This window comes from Oryzias latipes, chromosome 24 (genome assembly GCF_002234675.1).
Source record: "Oryzias latipes chromosome 24, ASM223467v1".
Lineage (NCBI taxonomy): Eukaryota > Metazoa > Chordata > Actinopteri > Beloniformes > Adrianichthyidae > Oryzias > Oryzias latipes.
Window position 1 is genome coordinate 3,358,316 of NC_019882.2, and position 18,906 is coordinate 3,377,221.

The following is an 18,906-nucleotide window of genomic DNA, read 5'->3' on the forward strand; positions in this document are numbered from 1 at the left end:
GCTTTCATTATAAAGGATTTTTCATCAAGTTAATCTTAATTTCACCTCATTTTCTTACAAGCTATGACATGCATCAATAACTGTGTGAAAATGTAAGGAAAAAAGAGAAAGTTTCCCTATTAATTACTTGAGGTTTTCATTCTGGGGAGTGGAAATTGCAAAAAAAAACCAAAAAAAAAAAACAAAGCAAAAAACCAGATGTTGCATTTTTTATTTTGTCCACTAGAGGGCAGACTGGTTCTTGAAAGGATCAGAGAGATAAAAAGGAAATTCACATCAGTATAATAAATCACAGTCTAAACACTCACCTGTTTCAACTGTCATTGTGTTTGACTTTTACACTTTTGTTGCTCTATTTAGCAAATGTTTTATTAAGATCCATTTTGTTATTTGAATCTAACCGATATTTCTGAAAAAGCACTCCTAAATAAAATGAATACACATTTTTAGAGGTGCTAATAGAGAAATAATTGATCACTTTTGCAAGATAATCACAAAACACTTAATAGTATCTAATAACATTTGATGGCAGAGTCAATATTTTCAAAAAAAACTGCTCTGTGCTCCAATCTCCAAATCATCAATTTTTTGCAATGTGTGTTGTTTTCATCTCATGTGTGCCACTTTATGTTGCACATTTCCTGCAAAATGCTTCTGTAATTCTATCGAAAAAAAGTGTTTATCTATGAGGCAGCTGTTTTCTCTGCATCCAAAACTGCAGTTTTTGCTGGTTTTTTTTTTTTGCTGTTTTTTTTTAATGCAATTTGTCATAAGACAGCAAATTTTTGGGGTAAAAGCCAAACTTTTATGTCCACATTTGAAGAACCGTTAAAGACGGTTCTTCAACCAAGATATATAACTTCCATTAAAAACCTTGCAGACTATAAACTACATCGCTGTGAAACACATCATGCTGTGCCACCAGAAGAACATTCAGCTCCCCTCGCTTTTATCCCTGAAACACTAGAAAGAAATGAGAGGCAGAGAGATGTTGAGGAGGCGGGGGCCGGCCGTGTCTGTTTCTACTGTGGTTTTGGGGAGTTATTTGGTGTTAAAATATGCCTTAATGGTTGCCGAGGATCCATTTATTACAGACAGGAAGCGAAAAAAAATTGGGTTTCTCCTCTCATTTAACAAGACCGCCAAGATGCAAGTCCGAGCCAGCATTCCTCTGCACCGCTGCTGCACTAAAACATTTGGACTCAGTCTGAAGCCAGTCGATTGTGTGCATTTGTGTTGACGGGGAAAATGTATAATTTTAACAATATAAACACCTTGAGGTGCTTTAAGAGACACTTTTTGAAACCTGTGAGCTCACACACAAAAAGATTGAGGTTTGACCGCTCAAACACACACTGAACAGCAGTGATGCTGACAAAGCAGACCTCCTGAGGGCTTATTATTTCTCTTTTGTTTTGCTGAGGCTTGGCTTCTCTCCTTCTCACTCATCAAACTCGTTCGTTCCTTCATTCCTTGAATGCAACACTTCCCGTCTTCCGTCCTTCTTTCGTTTCTTTCCTCCTCTGTGCTCTCACAGCCAGACAAAGCCAGACAGCCTTTAGGCATTAGGAAGGCTGCGTTAACACCTTCTCTGGTGCACAAGCCAAGGTCCTAAGACCTGTTAATGATGTGTAGGGCTTCTGGTGTGAAGGTGAATGCAATGTTCTGGAAAGAGCTTTTCTTTTTTTGACATCTGCTCTTGTGGAGCAAACAGCCGCATCTGTGCTTTGGGGGTTTTTGGACCCTATTTCACCTTAAATTGTCTCGAAATGTGAGGGTTTACAACTGTGGGGTTTAGCTGAGGTTACTGTTTGGTCTGAAGGAGTTGTTCAGCAAGGAGATGTCTAAAACTGAAAAGCTGCGCCGCTCTCAAAGGTTGTGTGAGGTCATGGGTTCTGGGGGGATTGTAGAGACTTTTTCTCTCTTTTTCCCAGATGACTGAGATGGAAAATGACGTTTCATCCTGAACTTTAGTGCTCACTGACAAGAGATCAGATAGGAAGACCAATTCAATAAGAAGAGATCTTAGGAACGTGAATAAAGATTTAAGTGTGATCCAGAAATCTGGATAAAATAGTCCATAGTCTTCTGGCGATTAGGCTCTGGACAGATGACGTCTTTATTCTGGCTGGATTGGCTCGGATCATAGACGGATAAACACCAGAGCCTTGATGCTGATGGTGGCAGAGGTCAGCCCATGACACAATATTGGTCCAGGTGGAGAGGTAGAGAGATAAACATCCATGAATTTCAAAAGCAGAAATATGATTGTGATTGGCTGAGAAAAGAAGGCGGGGAATATAGCTATTGGTTTAGAGTGAAGGCTTAGTTGATGAGTGAGTTTACCCGGAAGTGAGGTAGATCTTCTTTATTTTCGTGCCGTTCAGACACCTTCGTGTGTTAAATGGCACAAACTGAACAAATTAGGAATTTCAAGCTGAGACATTACCATCAATCTGTCAGTCGAAAACAAATAAAAATTAAAAAACACCCCCTTTGAGCTATTTCTAACTTAAAAAATAAACTAAAGTTTGACAAATGTGGACTGAATCAGGTGTACGTCTAACTTTTAAAGGACTTGCGGGGTTTTCAAACCTTTCAGCATCATCCCGGTGACAAAAGAGGTAAAAAAAAAGGATTCCTAATTTCAAAAACTGACACTTTGAAGAAAAACGTATTTATAATAAAGTTAATTATGATAGTTCCTAATGATTCATAAAAAATGTTAATAAAATGGGCAGCAGTTTGGTTCCTCGTAGTTGGAATGCATTTATTAACCATTTCTTAGTTTTTACTGGAGATGAATTGTTAACTTCTTTGCAATCTACCTCTCAAATCCCTAAAAAAAGAGGAGAATGAATTTCCTGTTTGTCCATTTCTGATGTTTTTGGTTTTTTTTTGTCGTAGTTTTGCATTGTCACTTCAGTCTGTTTTCGGTTCAATTTTCCGCTGGAATGGGAGGTTTTCTGTCTTTCTTTTCGTCTGCCATCTTTGTTTGCAGATTTGTCCAGAGCACCTGATTGGGTGGGGATCTCCAGGCAACCAGAATTTAACTTTCCTCTCAACTTTTTGTTTTTCTTTACAGTCCTTGCCATTTTTATGTAAATAGTTACTTTTTTTTAAATGAAGGTAATTCTTTTTGTTCTGAAGGCCTCTCATTTTTTTTCTTTCCTTCATGTTACATCATTTTACAATCCCCTAGATGGGCTTCTCTCCTTCTCACTCATGACTAGAGGTCATCCAAGCTGACACCAACTGTTTTCTATATGGAAAGGTTTCCTAAAGATAGATTTTTTGCTCTTTTTAAGAATAAACTGTTCTTCTAATAAGACTCCTAGAACTTGCAGGCCGTTTTCTTTTTGGTGAAGAGCCTGAAGATATTAATTCATTGAACTCTAAACATCTCAGCAGCTGCAGGAGGGGGAGATGGTTGTTGTGTGGCGTTCAAGTCAAAAGTTCGGATGGTTTAATCATAGAGGAAAAATAGCTTTCTAGAAGTTCTATGTTTTATTTAGAGCTCCATACAGGGACAACAAAACTATGCGATGGATTTAAATGCAATGACACCGAACAGAACCTCGTTTTATCCTGAGGACGGATCTGATTTCAAAGCAGCTGTCCTGTGAAACAATTAAAGGTGGTTACTGTGTAACTGTGAGCATCAGTGTGTGTGGGGGGGAGGATGACCACGGTGTAGTATGTCCGCTTCATCCCTGCAGCTGACCTGAGAGCACAGCGGTTAATCATCCACTAACCAGCAGAGACACGGAGAGAAGCCAGCCTGAGAGGGTGAACAAAGAACGCCACAAACATCCCAGGCGTGGAAACACGCACCTCCTGCCCGCCGTTTGTGTGCGTCTGCATGGTAGAATGAAACTTTGGGGAGCGCTGTCCTGTTTGTGGATTCCGTCGAGAGGGTAGAGGGCGTCCACATGGGGCCTGGGCCTTGTCCGGGATGCCAGCCGCTGCAGTGAAGCCCACCTCGGAGGACCTAGACGGAGACGGTTCTGGAGAGGAAGCCTCAGGCCAGGAGAGACTTTCTCTACCGTCCTTGAAAGTCCCCAGGGAGCTGCTGAGGAGCTTTCCTCACTCCAAAAGAGTGGGCTCCTATCTTGTCGGGAGGATGATCAACAAAGGCTCTTTTGCCAAAGTGATGGAGGGGCTGCACATCGGCACAGGGGAGAAGGTGGGTGATAGCACATTTCAAACTGGACAAACTGGCAATGAAAAATATCACGCCCACACTAAAGATATGATTACATGCTAACAAGCACTGCCTTGTTACAGATAATTATACACACTGAGTTTTGGAAAAGACAGCGGCCTGTCATTAGGCTTGTTTTGTGTACAGAAACTCGGTGTATAACTGCTTATTTCATAACTATGACTCTTTAAAACAGGATTAAACGAGGCAGCATGTGCTCAGCACATCTAATCCCTTAACAGTCCCTCAATGACTCTCTGGGGAAACCTTTGCTATTTTTGGCACAACTTTGGGGTTGGGTTTTATCTTTCAAAAGATACCAGGATTTAAAAAATGTCACCACATGGTTTTTATGGTAGTTCTAAATTAACTTAAGGCATGTCGTGCACAGTCGCTTTTTGGAAAATGTTGCTGTAATTTTCATCATAAACAAGTCCAAATAAGTTGTATAAAAATATGCAAAACAGGAGCAAAATGTTACATTTGGATGTTGTGTTTGAGTTGCACAATGGGCAGGTGTGCACAGACTCATTGTGCAATGTCTTCTGCTCACTGTGTTGCCATAGGAATGGTCAACTCACCTGGGGGGGATTTTGCCCTACAAGCCCCTGTCAACCTCTGCAAGCTGCATGTGCACGGACACACACACTGCTGATATTTTCAGTAACGTGTGCAGAAAAGCTCCTCTAGGCAGTGATAGACATTTACATGTGGAGTATCAGGTACATATAGCAGGTTTTGTAAGTGGATCCGTCTTAATCAGACTGATGATCCATGGGTAACTGACCTGATTAGCTCTGTAAGCCCAAGTCCTTTTTTTCACCTCTGTTTTTAGCCTGACTGAAAACTTCTTGTGAAAAACACTTTTGATTTTCTTTTCCTATCCAATAAATCATTTTGCATATCAAATATAACGTGACAACAATGGTGTAGAATCCAATTCAAAAAAATATATATGTATATAAAAAATATTTGTAGATATACATTTAAGGAATTTTAGGAAGGAGACATGATTGTCCTGCAGTTGATTAGAATATGTGCTTTCTGTTTATTCTAAAAAAAAAACTAACCCACCAAAAAAACAAAGAAAAAATAAAAGAAAACACATTAACCACAATTACAAAACCATTTTTATTCAAAATATTTGAATATATTTCTTCAAAGCCGAGGGGCTACAATGGAGGGATGAAAAAGCAACCAGAGCAACATGTAGACCTAAAGTGGATGTGTAATGGATGAGTTTATTACTCAAACAAAACAGTATTTTATTCTTTTTACACTGAGTTTATTTTTATTTTTTTATCTGAAATGTCTGAGACTGTGCTCAGATATTCTGTGGTGCCATCATCAGGTTACCACAGCTACATCTACAACAAACGAAGAATTAGTGCCACTTAGCTTTTGACACCACAATCCCTAAGTCACTTATATAACTCCAAATGACATCCTGAAACTTTTAAAGGTTTATTTTCCTGCTTAGACTTGGATTCCACTAAAGTCAATACAATGGATTGACGTGAAATGGATTTCAGTCAGACAACTCTTGCAGAAGAATATTTATTTCACAACATCTTTAGGTTGACATTCACAATTTGATTCACAACTTCGTTTTGGCATAAGGCTCCGTTCAATTCCTTGAGACACTTATTTTTTCCATACACTTTCGGGTAACAACCCCCGTAACGGAGCCCACAGGTGGAAGCCGGGGAGGAGGGAGGGGCAAAGAATGAGCGCTGAAGGTAAGAGAGAATGAACAATTGTACACCTGACTTAAATAGGACGCTAAGCAGGTGGGTTAATTAACTGACCCGCCCTAGGGGAGTAACCTGCAATTCTGCCGAGTGTCTGCCCGAAATGCGACGAGTCGCTATCAAATTTCTGGAACATTGCGACCTTAAAGTTTTCATTACGTTTCCAAACTATAACTGTAAACCCCCTGGGTAGTAACAAAATCTAAAAAACATGAAAATATATTCATTAAAATGAAAATCTACTGTAGAATTAGAATTTAAGTGAGGTTTATAATTTTTCTGTGAATGGGCTTACGGGGAAAAAACACACAAGGGGTTTGTTTAAAATACTGCACAACAGTCCCCCTTTGACATTTTTGACTTTGATTTGGTCAAATATCTGTTGTTATTTGTGTTGGTAAGTGTGTGTTTGTGTGTAATTAGGTTGCCATCAAGGTAATTGACAAGAAGAAAGCGCGGCAGGACTCGTACGTCCTGAAAAACATGAAGAGGGAACCTCGAATTCATCAGATGATTCAGCATCCTCATATTGTCCTTCTTCTGGAGGTAAATTATTTTTAAACCAATTATACTATTATGGTGATCAAAGGCATTGAAGCATTAAACCCATAGAATTTAATGGAATCGATGCTGACTTGAAAGATGATGAGAGTTGTACGTTGGTGTATGTAGCCACATCACGCATAATGCTGTGTGTCAGACTCTGGAGACAGAGAACAGTTACTACATGGCCATGGAGCTCTGTGCAGGAGGGGACCTGATGGACAGGATCTGTGACAAGAAGAGGCTGGAGGAGAAGGAGGTCCGGCGCTACACCCAACAGATCCTCTCCGCAGTGGAACACCTACACAAATATGGCATCGTGCACAGGTCACTGCACAAACACACAAACTACATTATCATCAGCATACAGAAGCAACCTCCAGTAAACAGGTCAAGTTATTGGTTGTCAAAAACCTTGTTTGTTTTTTTTCTTTACAGTTAATATTGTCAATATTTTTTAGAACTTAATAAAGCAAACACTAAAGTTTTCAAAGTTAATCAGACACAATCGTCTGATGGTCTCTGGCCATTTGACCTGTAGAATGAGTCTTTCTCTCTCCATATGTAAGACATTTGACTTCTTTTTATTTTGTAGACCATAGTTCAGTTCACTCATGAAAACCTTGTTGTTTTATTTCTTTATTCTGTTTGAGGCCTGGTTTAGAAACAAATACACTTATAGGGGTGTAACGATTAATTGACTTAATCGATTAAACCATTTATTTATTTATTTCTACAATCCAACCAGATCTATCTGTTTGAGGCAAGTAATAGTTTCAAATTGAAATAAATGAATTAAAAATTGATATCGGAATATACTATTTGGATCAGAAATGTTAGGTTTATTTTACTGCAATGTAAAAACGACCAAATGCATTACAGCGGAAGATACATGTGAAGACAGAAAATATTTTTAAGCCATCATTACAATGTAATGTGTGCTTGAATGTTCTAGGAATGTTCCCTTTGGATTATGTGAAAAAAAACAACAATGGGCTGAACTTTAGTAAACTAAAATGTGAATGGATTTGACATTCATTCTTGTTTACTTGTTTTTTTTAATTCACACTTGTTTATCTTGTTAGAAATATGAGGACATTTGAAAAAATTCACCTGGACTGTTCAATATCCAGTGGTTGAATCTTTGACTTGGGATGTACTGAATGGATCGTAGGTCAATGATTCGGATTGAATAGGAGCGTTCAAAATAAACCGATATCAACTGAGAATCGTACCGTCAACCATCAATTGTGATATGAATTGAATAATTGTTAAAATGAATCGTCACATCCCTAAATTTGATTAACTGCTAAACTTAGATTCAAACAAAAAACACTTTCAGACAGCAGTAAAGCTTCCAATGCCCCTATAATTGAAGCAATAGGGAGGATCCAGAGGGGTAGGGGGGCAATTTGGATTTGACATTTAATGATGCAGTTTTCAGCCAAAAAAAAAAAAAAAAACCTGTGTCGTTTTCTAGGACATAGTTTCTGCAGAGTGGCAGGAGTTCATTAGAATTTCACTGGAGTTGTGGGCGTGAAGTCAGTGCTGAGCATGATAGCTTAATAGCACAGAATAAAGAAATACCTTGCAATGCAGCTTTGAGCTTGAATTTCCATCATCAGAAAATGCTACAAGAACACGTTAAAAACATGATTTTCATCAGAGTGGGTCTTTAAAGGTAAAAATAAAGTGGTAGAGGGCACCATATGACAGCATCACCCATACATCATGAGTGCGTACAACTTCCATTTGCCCTAGGAGTACTTCATGAAACACTTACCGTATGCACAACAATTGTACGGTCCATTTTCATGATGTCCCTTAACCTTTGTGCTATCCAAGACACTTAAACATTGGGAGTGGGGTCATCTAGACCCTCTAGACAGTGCACTGAACCTTTTTTCTTCAATGATTTGTGATCTTCACTGGTGTCCATGGATTATATGAAATCCTCTTCACCTTTATCCGCCTTTGTCATGGTAGGGAGAACACGTCAATGTAAGAGTGGGGTCATCTGGACCCCATAAGATAGAACAAGGGTTAAGGTGACCGTACGAGCCCCAAGGGAACTGTAGCCGCTTCTCTCTATGACTCTCTTGCAGCATTTGCATGGGTCAACCCCTGTAGGGATGCTTGCGACTAAAGCTTTTTCTGTCACAAAGATGTGTGAACTGACGTTGTATAAAAAATGTTCATGTATTGTTTTATTGTTCATGAAAGAAACAAATAAAAAAGAACAAGAGCAAAAAAAAGAGTCCATTTAGATTGGTACCAAACAGATCCTCTGTTAGAAACTACTTCACCTTTGATGTATAAAAGGACTGATTGAAGAATGGTTGTAAATTTTTGAGCAGGATATTAGTTTCAGATCTTCCGCCTCTTGAGATTTCTGTAAGATTTTCATCACATATTGAACAGATTTTGGCACAAACAACAAAAAGGAGTGCAAGAAAGGGAATATCTGGCATGTAAGGTAGACGGGATAGATGGTTTGTTTTTAGTATTTGGTGTCAGAAAATACGAGCACACAGTATTATAGGCACATACTTTTCCCATGCTGCGTGCAGTTAGAGTGTTGGTTTCAAACCATGGCCTCGTCGGAGGTGGGAATGCGATTACCAGGCAATGACCTCATCATCCCGTGCCGCCGCCATGATTCACACATCATCACAACATCACTGACTTCCTCTCTAATGAAGTCCCTCAACGACTCGACTCCTAAGTCTTCCACAGCACCGCTTTCTGTCACACACACACACACACACACACTGGTATAATTACTGTGTAAATGAATTTAAAATTTGCACTAAAACGCACCTCCTGCCACCCACATTTAGGCGGTTCACCGCAAATATTTGCCCCTTTTATGGCCATGTCTGTTCTCGCACTTTCTTGTTGGTTACCCCTCTTTCCTCCTCCGTATCTGCCTTTGAACTCCCGCTGGTTGGATGCAAGCAGCTCTGGAGTTTTGAGTCTGCAGGCGGATAAAAAGAAAGACGTGGATTCCCAGGCAAAGTTTCATAGGGGCTCTCTGTCTTTCTCCTTCTTTTCTAACCACAGGATTTTATTTCTCTGGAAGTTTTAGAGCAGATTGACTGTGGTGAGACCAGGAAGTCGGCACATTTTCAATCTTGTACAGTTTTTGTTGTATTACTATTGTATAAATAACTTTTAAATTAAGGAAATTGTGTCTAAATATTTTATTATGAGCAATATTTGTCTGTTATTTTCTTTTGCAGGGACTTAAAGATCGAAAACCTTCTTCTAGATGAGCACAACAACATCAAGATTGTAGGTATGTGCAGTTTTTCCTTTTTTTATTGTATTTTGAATGCAGAAAGAAATGTTGTGCTGGGAAAATGTTTGTATTATTCCTGCAGACTTTGGCTTAAGCAACACTCTGAGGACTGACTCTGTCCCTCTGGAGCTCCTCAGCACTCAGTGCGGCAGTCCAGCCTACGCCGCCCCAGAGCTGCTGGCTCACAGGAAGTACGGACCTAAAGTGGACGTGTGGTCCATGTATGGGATTTGATTCTTTTTCATCCTAACACTTCGCACAAAAAGGATAAACGTCAAGTTAATACTTGTGGTTTTGTCTTTTCAGAGGTGTGAGCATGTTTGCCATGCTGACAGGAACTCTACCCTTCACTGTTGAGCCTTTCAACATCAAACATCTACACCAGAAGATGGTGAACGGCGAGATTGGCAGCTTCCCTTCTGACATAAGCAAAGGTATCACACTTACTTATATATTAACCCCTTAAAGTTCCACTCTCATTATCTTTTAAACTATTTTCAAACCAGTCGTCTCTTTTATATGATTAGGCCATTTTCAGGCAAAAAAACAAAAAAAAAAAAACATTCGTCGTTTTTGAGGACGTCGTTTCTGCAGAACAACAGGAAGTGAATAATTTTAATTAAATTTCAAGCACCTCAAATTATTTATTTCAAACTATTTGAAATTTGATCCTTTCATTCTTAACGGCCTTCGACTCTGCTGTTTTCATTCGCCGCGCTTTTTATAGCTCCTCCATTGTACAAAAGTAAACAATAATTTATTCATACATTCACACACAAAAATATTTTATCAAAAATAATAAAGAGCTAAAATTAAATCTGCAAAAAGAGTCACAGGAAAAAAGACTTATTGATGCTTCTGTTTTAAACTCTTTAGAGTCTTTATCTTCTTCTACCCAGACCATAATCAACTGAACTAGTGGATTATGTCCAGAATTTGGACAATATAAAGTAAAGGAATATATATAATATATATATAAAGAGAAGAACAATAAGAAGAATTTGTGGAACTATAGATACATACATATATACATATATACACATATTGCACATAACCAATTATTGCACTTCCTGAACTGCTAAATATTGCACATGACTGGTATACAGCTGTTACAGTTTTTTTTATTTTTTTATTATCAAATTATTAAACAGCTCCCTTTAAAGTGGATGCAGAAGGCATACAACTAAAAAACATTTTAAAAAATTCTACGAAGAAGGTGGCTCGTAGTGCAAAATTTGAGTTCAATACAACTTTAACTGTTTGTCCTGCCGGGTATCGACCCGTACCTCGACTAAGGAAATGAACACCGGGGTGAGTTTTGTCAGGAATGTTCCTGACCGTGTTGAGGCAAAATGCTCTGTTGTGTTTGGGCCGGTTCTGCAGGCGCAGTGTCTTTCGTGATGTCCCTACTGGAGCCAGATCCAGAGAAGAGGCCGAGCGTCCGAGAAGCCATGGAGGAGAAATGGATCAACGAGGGATACAACAAGAAACCTCTGCACACAATCTCCCACAAAAACAGGTCAATATTTTCTGTCATTTAAAACAGCAAAAGCCACTCTAAGCTGTTGGAAATTCACAAGTTAGAATAAAATAAGAAAAGAAAAGAAAAACATCCAATCTTCTCATTTTCTCCAGATTAGAAGATACACATAGAGATTTTCTGTCAAACCTTTCATTAGTCAAATGATTATAATTACGCATTTCTGTATTCAACCTTTCAAACACTTTATTGGAAAAATAATAAATTGTTGCACTTTTCCATTATTTTTCCATGTATCATGCAGAAATATTATGCAGGAAGTCTCCTTTATAGAGGGTATATAATGCTAGTACTAAAGGTTTCTTAATTGAAAGTTTAATATTTTCTTAAAGTATACATTTGTACTGCTTTTTTAATTTAAATAAAACTACATGTAACTTTTATATTAGCTCATTAATTTATTTAAAATGTATTGTTTTTGAATTTTATTTTTTATTGCAGCTGAAAGAGCCTGAGGTTTCTAAATGAAATCTTCTTTTTGATTTCATAGTTTCCTCAATCATCATTTTCTAGATGCAATAAAAATAAGTATTTTCTCCTTCCAGAGAAATGTAGGAACATGTGTTTGTTTCATCGGACACAAAAATAGTCTTCTCTGAGAAGGCTTTTTTGGCAAGAAATGCATTGTGGGTAAAACAGAGGGAAAAAAATCCCTTCACGTTTTCAAACTAAATTCTTTTTGTGGTCCACGGCATGACAGCTTAATATATATCAAACTATGGCTGAGAGCCTTTTTATCTCTTCACACGTTGGGGAAACTTCATCAGCTCTCTGACGATAATGCACTCTCTCAAATCCACGACTGACAAAAGAGGCGCTGCAGGACCAATCTGCACTGAGTCACCCTCGTCAGTTGGCTGTCCTGCTTTAGGCTCCCTCTGTGTCCTTCCCAGGCTGAGTCCAGAAGACCTGAACTCCTCCGTGTTGACGTACATGACGGACACTCTGGGTTACTCCAGCTCGGAGGTCACGCACATTCTCACCTCCAACAAGCCCTCCTCCATCATGGCCAACTATCACCTGCTGCTCGGCAAGTTCAGCAGATGCCACAAAGGAGCCAAAGCTGCAAAGGTGGGAGTGATGTCACACTCTGACACGATGCAACAAAAACCATTGCCCACCGATGGAACATTTGACAATTCAACTTTATTTTAAGAGCAATTTTCTTGTTGTAGAACACCTCAGAGTGATTTACACAAGATAAATAGATAATAATAATAATAGTAATACTAGTACTCGTGATTTTTTTTTTTACAAAATTGCATTGTGCAGGCCTAATATAGGTATACGCCATTTATGGGGCAATAGATCAAAATTCCCAAGAGTTTAAATTTGTAGCTGGTACTGAAGGGGATTTTTCAAGATGCCAGCCTCTTCCCAAGGTCAAAGGTCAACGTGGTTGTAGTCTTAACCTGTTGCCATATGTTTTTGCAATTTCATAAAGATCGCTCAAACAAAAGTTTTCTTTTCACATATTGGGGGAAAATGTGAAAATTTCAGACTTTGACACAAGATGGCAACCAAGCTGTAGGTCTTGTGACCATCCCATAATAATGTGAAAACTTCCTTTTTATATCCCAGACACGTGTGTTTTGGTTTCGCTGATCGATATTGAACATTTTACTTTTTAAAAACCCCATAAAAGATTTTTGGCCCCATACATTTTTTTGATGGTTTCTTCCGCTGTGATATTATCATTTTGTACGGTAGGGGGTCGTTCACTATGCCCAAAGTTCATTTTTACCAAGTACTAGGTGGGTGCCAGTCTAAGTGAGTCTTTGAGGATGTGGTGGGGGTGAGTTTTTTTCCCCAAAGGTGCAAGTTAGAAAAGAAGAATTGGGACATTTTTTATTATTTACTACTATTTTTATTCTTACTCTTTCTATTTGTTTTTTCTAACTTATCCCGTCTTATCTTCAGACTGAACACAGCAACGACAAAAGCTTGAAGCAGCCGGGTCGACCTCTGAGGGTGCCGCAGGCGAGTGAGAATCAGAGAAAAGGAAGGAGGACGGAGGATCTGCAGGGAAAGGGCCAAGAGGAGGTGGATGAGAACTGCCCTCCATCACCTCATCTGCCCCGGCTTCCTTTGTCTGTCTCCCCATCAATGCCCCTTCGTGTTCCCTCTCCCTCCCTGGCTCCCATCCCTGACTTCATCAGTCGCCACGCAGAGGGCGGGGCGACTGATGAAGTCGCCATCACTTTGGACACAAGAGAGTTGCTATTTCCTGAAGGTGAGAAGTTCACAGAGATTCAGGTCTCGTTCTCAGCTCTTGACACTAAATCCTGGATGTGTATCCCTGCCTTAGTGTCGGTGTTTGCTGCTCGGGAACGGGTCCACCTCTCACCTCCCAAAAGCTCGGCATCAAAGCTTTGTGACTCGGCTCCTTGTCAAGTCCCGTCGTACGGCGAGCCGAGCAAAGACGGCAACGTCTCCAGGTCAACTCAGCACCCCATCAGGACGACCCAGTCTGATGGAGCCACAAACCCCGGGTCGGACGGTTTCCGTGACCACCAGGATGCCTCTCATCCTCTGAGCTTCAACCAGCGACTGGAGAAGCTGCAGACTTTTTTCTCCTCAGAGAAGAACAGCATCTCCCCCAGAATCCTCCAGGAAGCTGACACGCCCTCCTCAGACAGAGGGCACCTGAACAGCACTGACATGACGCAGAACTCCCCCTCTCCTCTCCTCCCTCGCCTCCGCAACGTGGGACTGAAAGATGGAGGAGGAAGAAAGGCACCCTGGGTGGGGCTGAACCGACCCGGGCCCCCTAGACTTCTAATTAATGGTTCAACACCTCCGGCTTTCCTCCCACAGAAGCAACACGCTTCAAACATCAAGAGCTTGAGGCAGGAGAGGAGCAAGAGAAAGGAGCAGTCAGCAGCCAGAGGAGTAGGAGGAGAAGGAGAAGGAGAAAGAACCGGAGCCAAGAGGAACCCCGTTCAGTTACGTTCATCTCTTCAACGCAGGGCCACAAACATGAACCTGCCGCTGCTTCCCGCAGCCCTGCAGGGAAAGACCGACAGAAAGAGTCAGCTTCGGAACGTGGACTACTAAAATGGAAGGAGGGATTCTTACCAACAACAAAAGGAAACGCCGCTGAAACAGCTATACCCTTCGCATTCAGCAGGACTCCCAACCAAACGGACAATACCAGCATCAGTGCCAAAACCCTCAGCTTTAGCTGGAAGCTTAATTCATCAACCAGGCTTTATTTTAATGTTCAGCCGCCATCTTTACCTCAAATCAAAATATGGCATCCAAGCATCAGAAAATCAACACCACTCCTTTGTTTTTTTATGTGTTTACTGTTTTTGAATCAACTTTTTTATTATTTGGGAAATCAAACAGAATCTCACTAAACATCTCTAACAATGGTTAAATTATTGCTTAATAAAAACTTTTTAAAGGACTGTTTTGTTTTTGTTTTTTTGCTCATTGAATTCTCCTCTTTTGCCAATTTAGTCTGAATATCAGGCACTTGTGTACAAAACTCTACAGTTTTCCTTAAGAAAAAAGGTTCAGAGCACTGTCTAGTGGGTCTAGATGACCCAACTCCCAATGTTAAAGTGCCTAGGATAGCACAACGGTTACAGGTAGAATTTTTGCAACTCATATGTGATAGACTACATTAAATTGAGGAACAATTCACATTTAATAGCTTGTAAGTCAGATAGTGGTACTCAAAACCTGCAGTAGTGATGCTAAAATCAAAAACTGAGACATGAAAAAAGGAAAAAAAAATGTGTTTGCTGTCAGTGAACTCCAAATTCTAGAAAACATAACCAGAATATTGGTAGAAAACAAACAAAAAACTTAAATAAAGCAAAAACAAAAACGGATCGTTTGTCAGATTTTTGCACTTTGATTGACATACACCTTTAGAAGTCTTCTAGAGTTTTGCTTTTTATTGTCACCTGTAGCACATTCGGTTTATGGATCTGGGATATTGAGCTGCAAAGTGTAGAGGAATCTGGTAACTGCATGGTACCACTCATCACAGCTGCTGAATAATTGACTCAGCCACTTGATACTGTGTGTGTTTGTGTGTGTGTTTCTTATGAGTGTGTTCAGGTCAGGAGCACTGACAGATTGAACCCACTGAGGTGAAGTTATCTTCCACTCCAGTTACATATGTGGCTGCTCAACACTGATATGAACCAGTGAGCTCTGATACCCAATCGTGCGTGCGCACAGGGACAGTGCGCCCATCCAGCGTACCAGCAACACAATGGGAACACATTTAAGATAAGCGAGATGTGATGATTACAAAATGGGCTGATTAAGCCTTGTGCGTTAACAAACTTGAGCCCTTGAATTTTTTTGAAGTACCTCATTATTTTTATCGAAGTAATTGTTGAAGTAAACGTCTTACAATCTAAACACAATGCCTTGGTGTTGATCCGGACGGGCAGATCCATGGCTCACCGAACAGCCTCTGTTCCCACCTACCTACGGACCGGTTTGAAACTCCAACATTAACACACTTTGAAAATCAATGTAAATACTTAAAGCTTTTAAATACATAGCCTATTGACACTCACAACTGCTCCTTTACACAAATTTCTGATCAAATGGCAGCAACTCAATGCGTTAAGGTATGTAAACATGGTCAAGATGATCGGCTGCAGTTCAAACTGGGCCTCAGAACGGGGAAGATAGGTGTCTTTGAATGTGGCATGGTTGTTGGTGCCAGATGAAACTGCTGATCTACCGGGATTTTCGCCCACAACCATCTCTAAGGTTCACAGAGAATAGTCCAAAAAAGAGAAAGTATCCAGTGAGTGGCAGTTCTGTTGGTGGAAATGTTTTGTTGAGGTCAGAGGTCCGAGGAGAATGACCAGACTGGTTCCAGCTGATAGAAAGACAGCAGTAACACAAATAATCACTGACTAGAACCAAGGACCACCCCAGATGCCACTCCTGTCAGCTAAGAACAGGAAACTGATGCTACAATTTACACAGGCTGACCAAAACTGGACAATAGAAGATTGGAAAAATGTTGTCACGAGTCTCCATTTCTGCTGCCACATTCGGATGGTAGGGTCAGAATTTGATATGACTAGCATAAAAGCATGGATCCATCCTGCCTGGTATCAATGGTTTAGGCTGGTGGTGGTGGTTCCAACGCCATAGCCTACCTGGGCATTGTTGCCGACAATGTCCATCCCTTTATGACTACAGTGTCACAAATGACCGTCTTCTGATGCAATAAGGCGCCATGTCATAAAGCTGGAATCATCTCAGACTGGTTTCTTGAACATGACAATAGGTTCTCTGGACTCCAATGGCCCCCACACTCACCAGAGCTCAATCTAGCAGAGCACCTTTGGGATGTTTGGCATCATTGACGTGCAGCCGACAAATCTACACCAACTGCATAATGCTGTCATGTGAATATCCTTTGTGCTATCTTAGATGACCCCACCCTTACATTGATGTGTTCTCTCTACCATGACAAAGGTGGATAAAGGTGGAAAGATTTCATGCGATCCATGGACACCAGTGAGGTTCACAAATCATTGAAGAAAAAAGGTTCAGCGCACTGTCTAGTGGGTCTAGATGACCCAACTCCCAATGTTAAAGTGCCTAGGATAGCACAAGGGTTACGGACCAAACTCTCTGAGGAACGTTTCCAGTACCTTGAGGAATCGACGCCACCAAGGATTAAGGCATGTCCGCAAAAAAAAGTTTTTTTTCTAACTAAGTCAACGTTTAGATTTTGTCCGTTTAGTTACTTCTGTGACCATCTATTAATGAACAGATGCCAGTCTGGAAATGCAGTCAGATTTCTGGGAAGCTTCTGTAAAAATGCCCCTCAAACACATCAACCAAGGTGCTATAGAGACGACCTCGGTCACCCTGGCAACGAGTACATTCAGCTACTCTGCAAACATGCCTGGACTTGACCAACAGCAGAGTTTAAGCCGATTGTCCCTCTGTACCCTCACGACGTCTCTGCTGTGGTTCTGCGGGATGACAGACGTCCTTTGAGCGTGTCCTCTGCTAAAACAAGGTCATGCAGAAGGGCACCCATGCAGCTGACCTCAGTCTGAACCTTCATATAGAGCGCATAAGAATATAATCAGTAATTTGGTGATACCGATATTGGTTTTGATGTGGTCCCATGGAGGCTGCGGTTACAGATGCAGCGTTTATTGTTAGGGAAACTGATGCTGTCCGTCCTTTAGCACTTCAATAGTCTTAGGTGTCTCCGGGAATAGTTGCCGTGCACATCAGCGGGCTTTCTGTGTGGACGTGTCAGTCTGTGCAAACTTTGGCGGCTCTGGTTTCTAATGATGGTCATCCATAATTGAGATGAGCCTCACACAGGGGGTTTAAAGGCTGGGAAAGCGTTCTGCTGGCCTTCAGTCCATGGCTGTGTATAAGTCCTAGAGGGGTGGTGGTGTTGGTGGGGGCGGTCATCTGCGCACAAAACGTCCAGCACCTCAGATCGGTAACTAGAGCCAACTGTTGTTTAATTGATGCCACGTCTGATGAACTGTCCGTTCAGGACCAACGCTAAGTAATTGACTAAAAGATGTCCTGACCAGAGGGGTGCAGCCTCTTTAACCCCAACACAAAAGGACACAACCGGCTGCAACACATTTAAGGTCACAATGAGACGCGGTTCTGTTCCAAAAACACGTTTGCACTGCAGAAAACAAGCAGGACCGTAGAATTAATCTATTTATCTAAAGCTATTATACATCAGCATTTAGTATGTCTGAATATTTGAGCAAGTTAATGAGGTGGTGGAGTATAATACACCTGCAAATCCTCTTAGAGAATCACTAGAGGGCGCTCAAGCCAATCATTTGTGAGGCTGTAATATTTTAACTATCATATGACTGATATATGGGTTAATTAGAAGCATTTTAAAGTCTGTATTTCAAACTGTTTTTATTGTTGTAAACGTTTTTATTGTTTTCGTTATTTCACTTCAATGTTCAAATAGATCAAAACTTTATGCAAAGTCTACATGAAAATACTGCAAACGTGGAGGTCTGAAAGTGCATTTATTTCTGGGTGACCTGTTCGAAATAAAACATTATTAGTTATTGTTTATCTTTAGCTAAAAAGGTTTTCGACAGCCTGATCATCTTGATTTATCAGTCAATTATAGGTTAATTATATTTTATCATTTTTTATATTAAAATGTCATAAATTAACTTTGAAAATAGGATTTTAGGATTTAGATCAGATTTCCGTCTTTTGTTGTAAGTAATTAATAAGTAAAAATGAGCATTTTTTCCCCTCAAAACCTAACTCATTTTGCTAAATGATTGATCTGCCCTTGTTTTAGGTGTTACATTAAGGACAAAAGACTGTTTACCAAATTCAACAAATAACATATTTTTGGAGCTATTTGTAAGGTTTAAGTGATAAATTTTGCAAATAAAAAAAACTCCAAATCAGATAAAACAGACTAAAATTATCACTTTGTGATTCTAGTATAAATTGATTCACTCTTACCTTGTAAATCGCAAATTTTCAAAAGTTTTAACACATTTTTTTGTAGTAACTGTTTGATACGGGCAAATATTTAGTCTAATAAACTTCAAGA

The 18,906-nt window shown here is 40.1% G+C and overlaps 1 protein-coding gene across 1 annotated transcript; it reads left to right on the top strand.

Moving 5' to 3' along the window:
• The first annotated feature begins 741 nt into the window (after nt 1–741).
• On the top strand, nt 742–14,752 carry LOC101154912 (hormonally up-regulated neu tumor-associated kinase homolog A-like). The gene is made up of 10 exons (XM_011491450.3): nt 742–4,186; nt 6,379–6,501; nt 6,656–6,825; nt 9,741–9,796; nt 9,882–10,020; nt 10,106–10,233; nt 11,183–11,318; nt 12,233–12,410; nt 13,260–13,572; nt 13,648–14,752. The coding sequence occupies exons 1-10, from the start codon at nt 3,956–3,958 to the stop codon at nt 14,394–14,396; spliced, it is 2,223 nt and encodes a 740-aa protein (XP_011489752.1). The 5' UTR covers nt 742–3,955; the 3' UTR covers nt 14,397–14,752.
• The last annotated feature ends 4,154 nt before the right edge of the window (nt 14,753–18,906 follow it).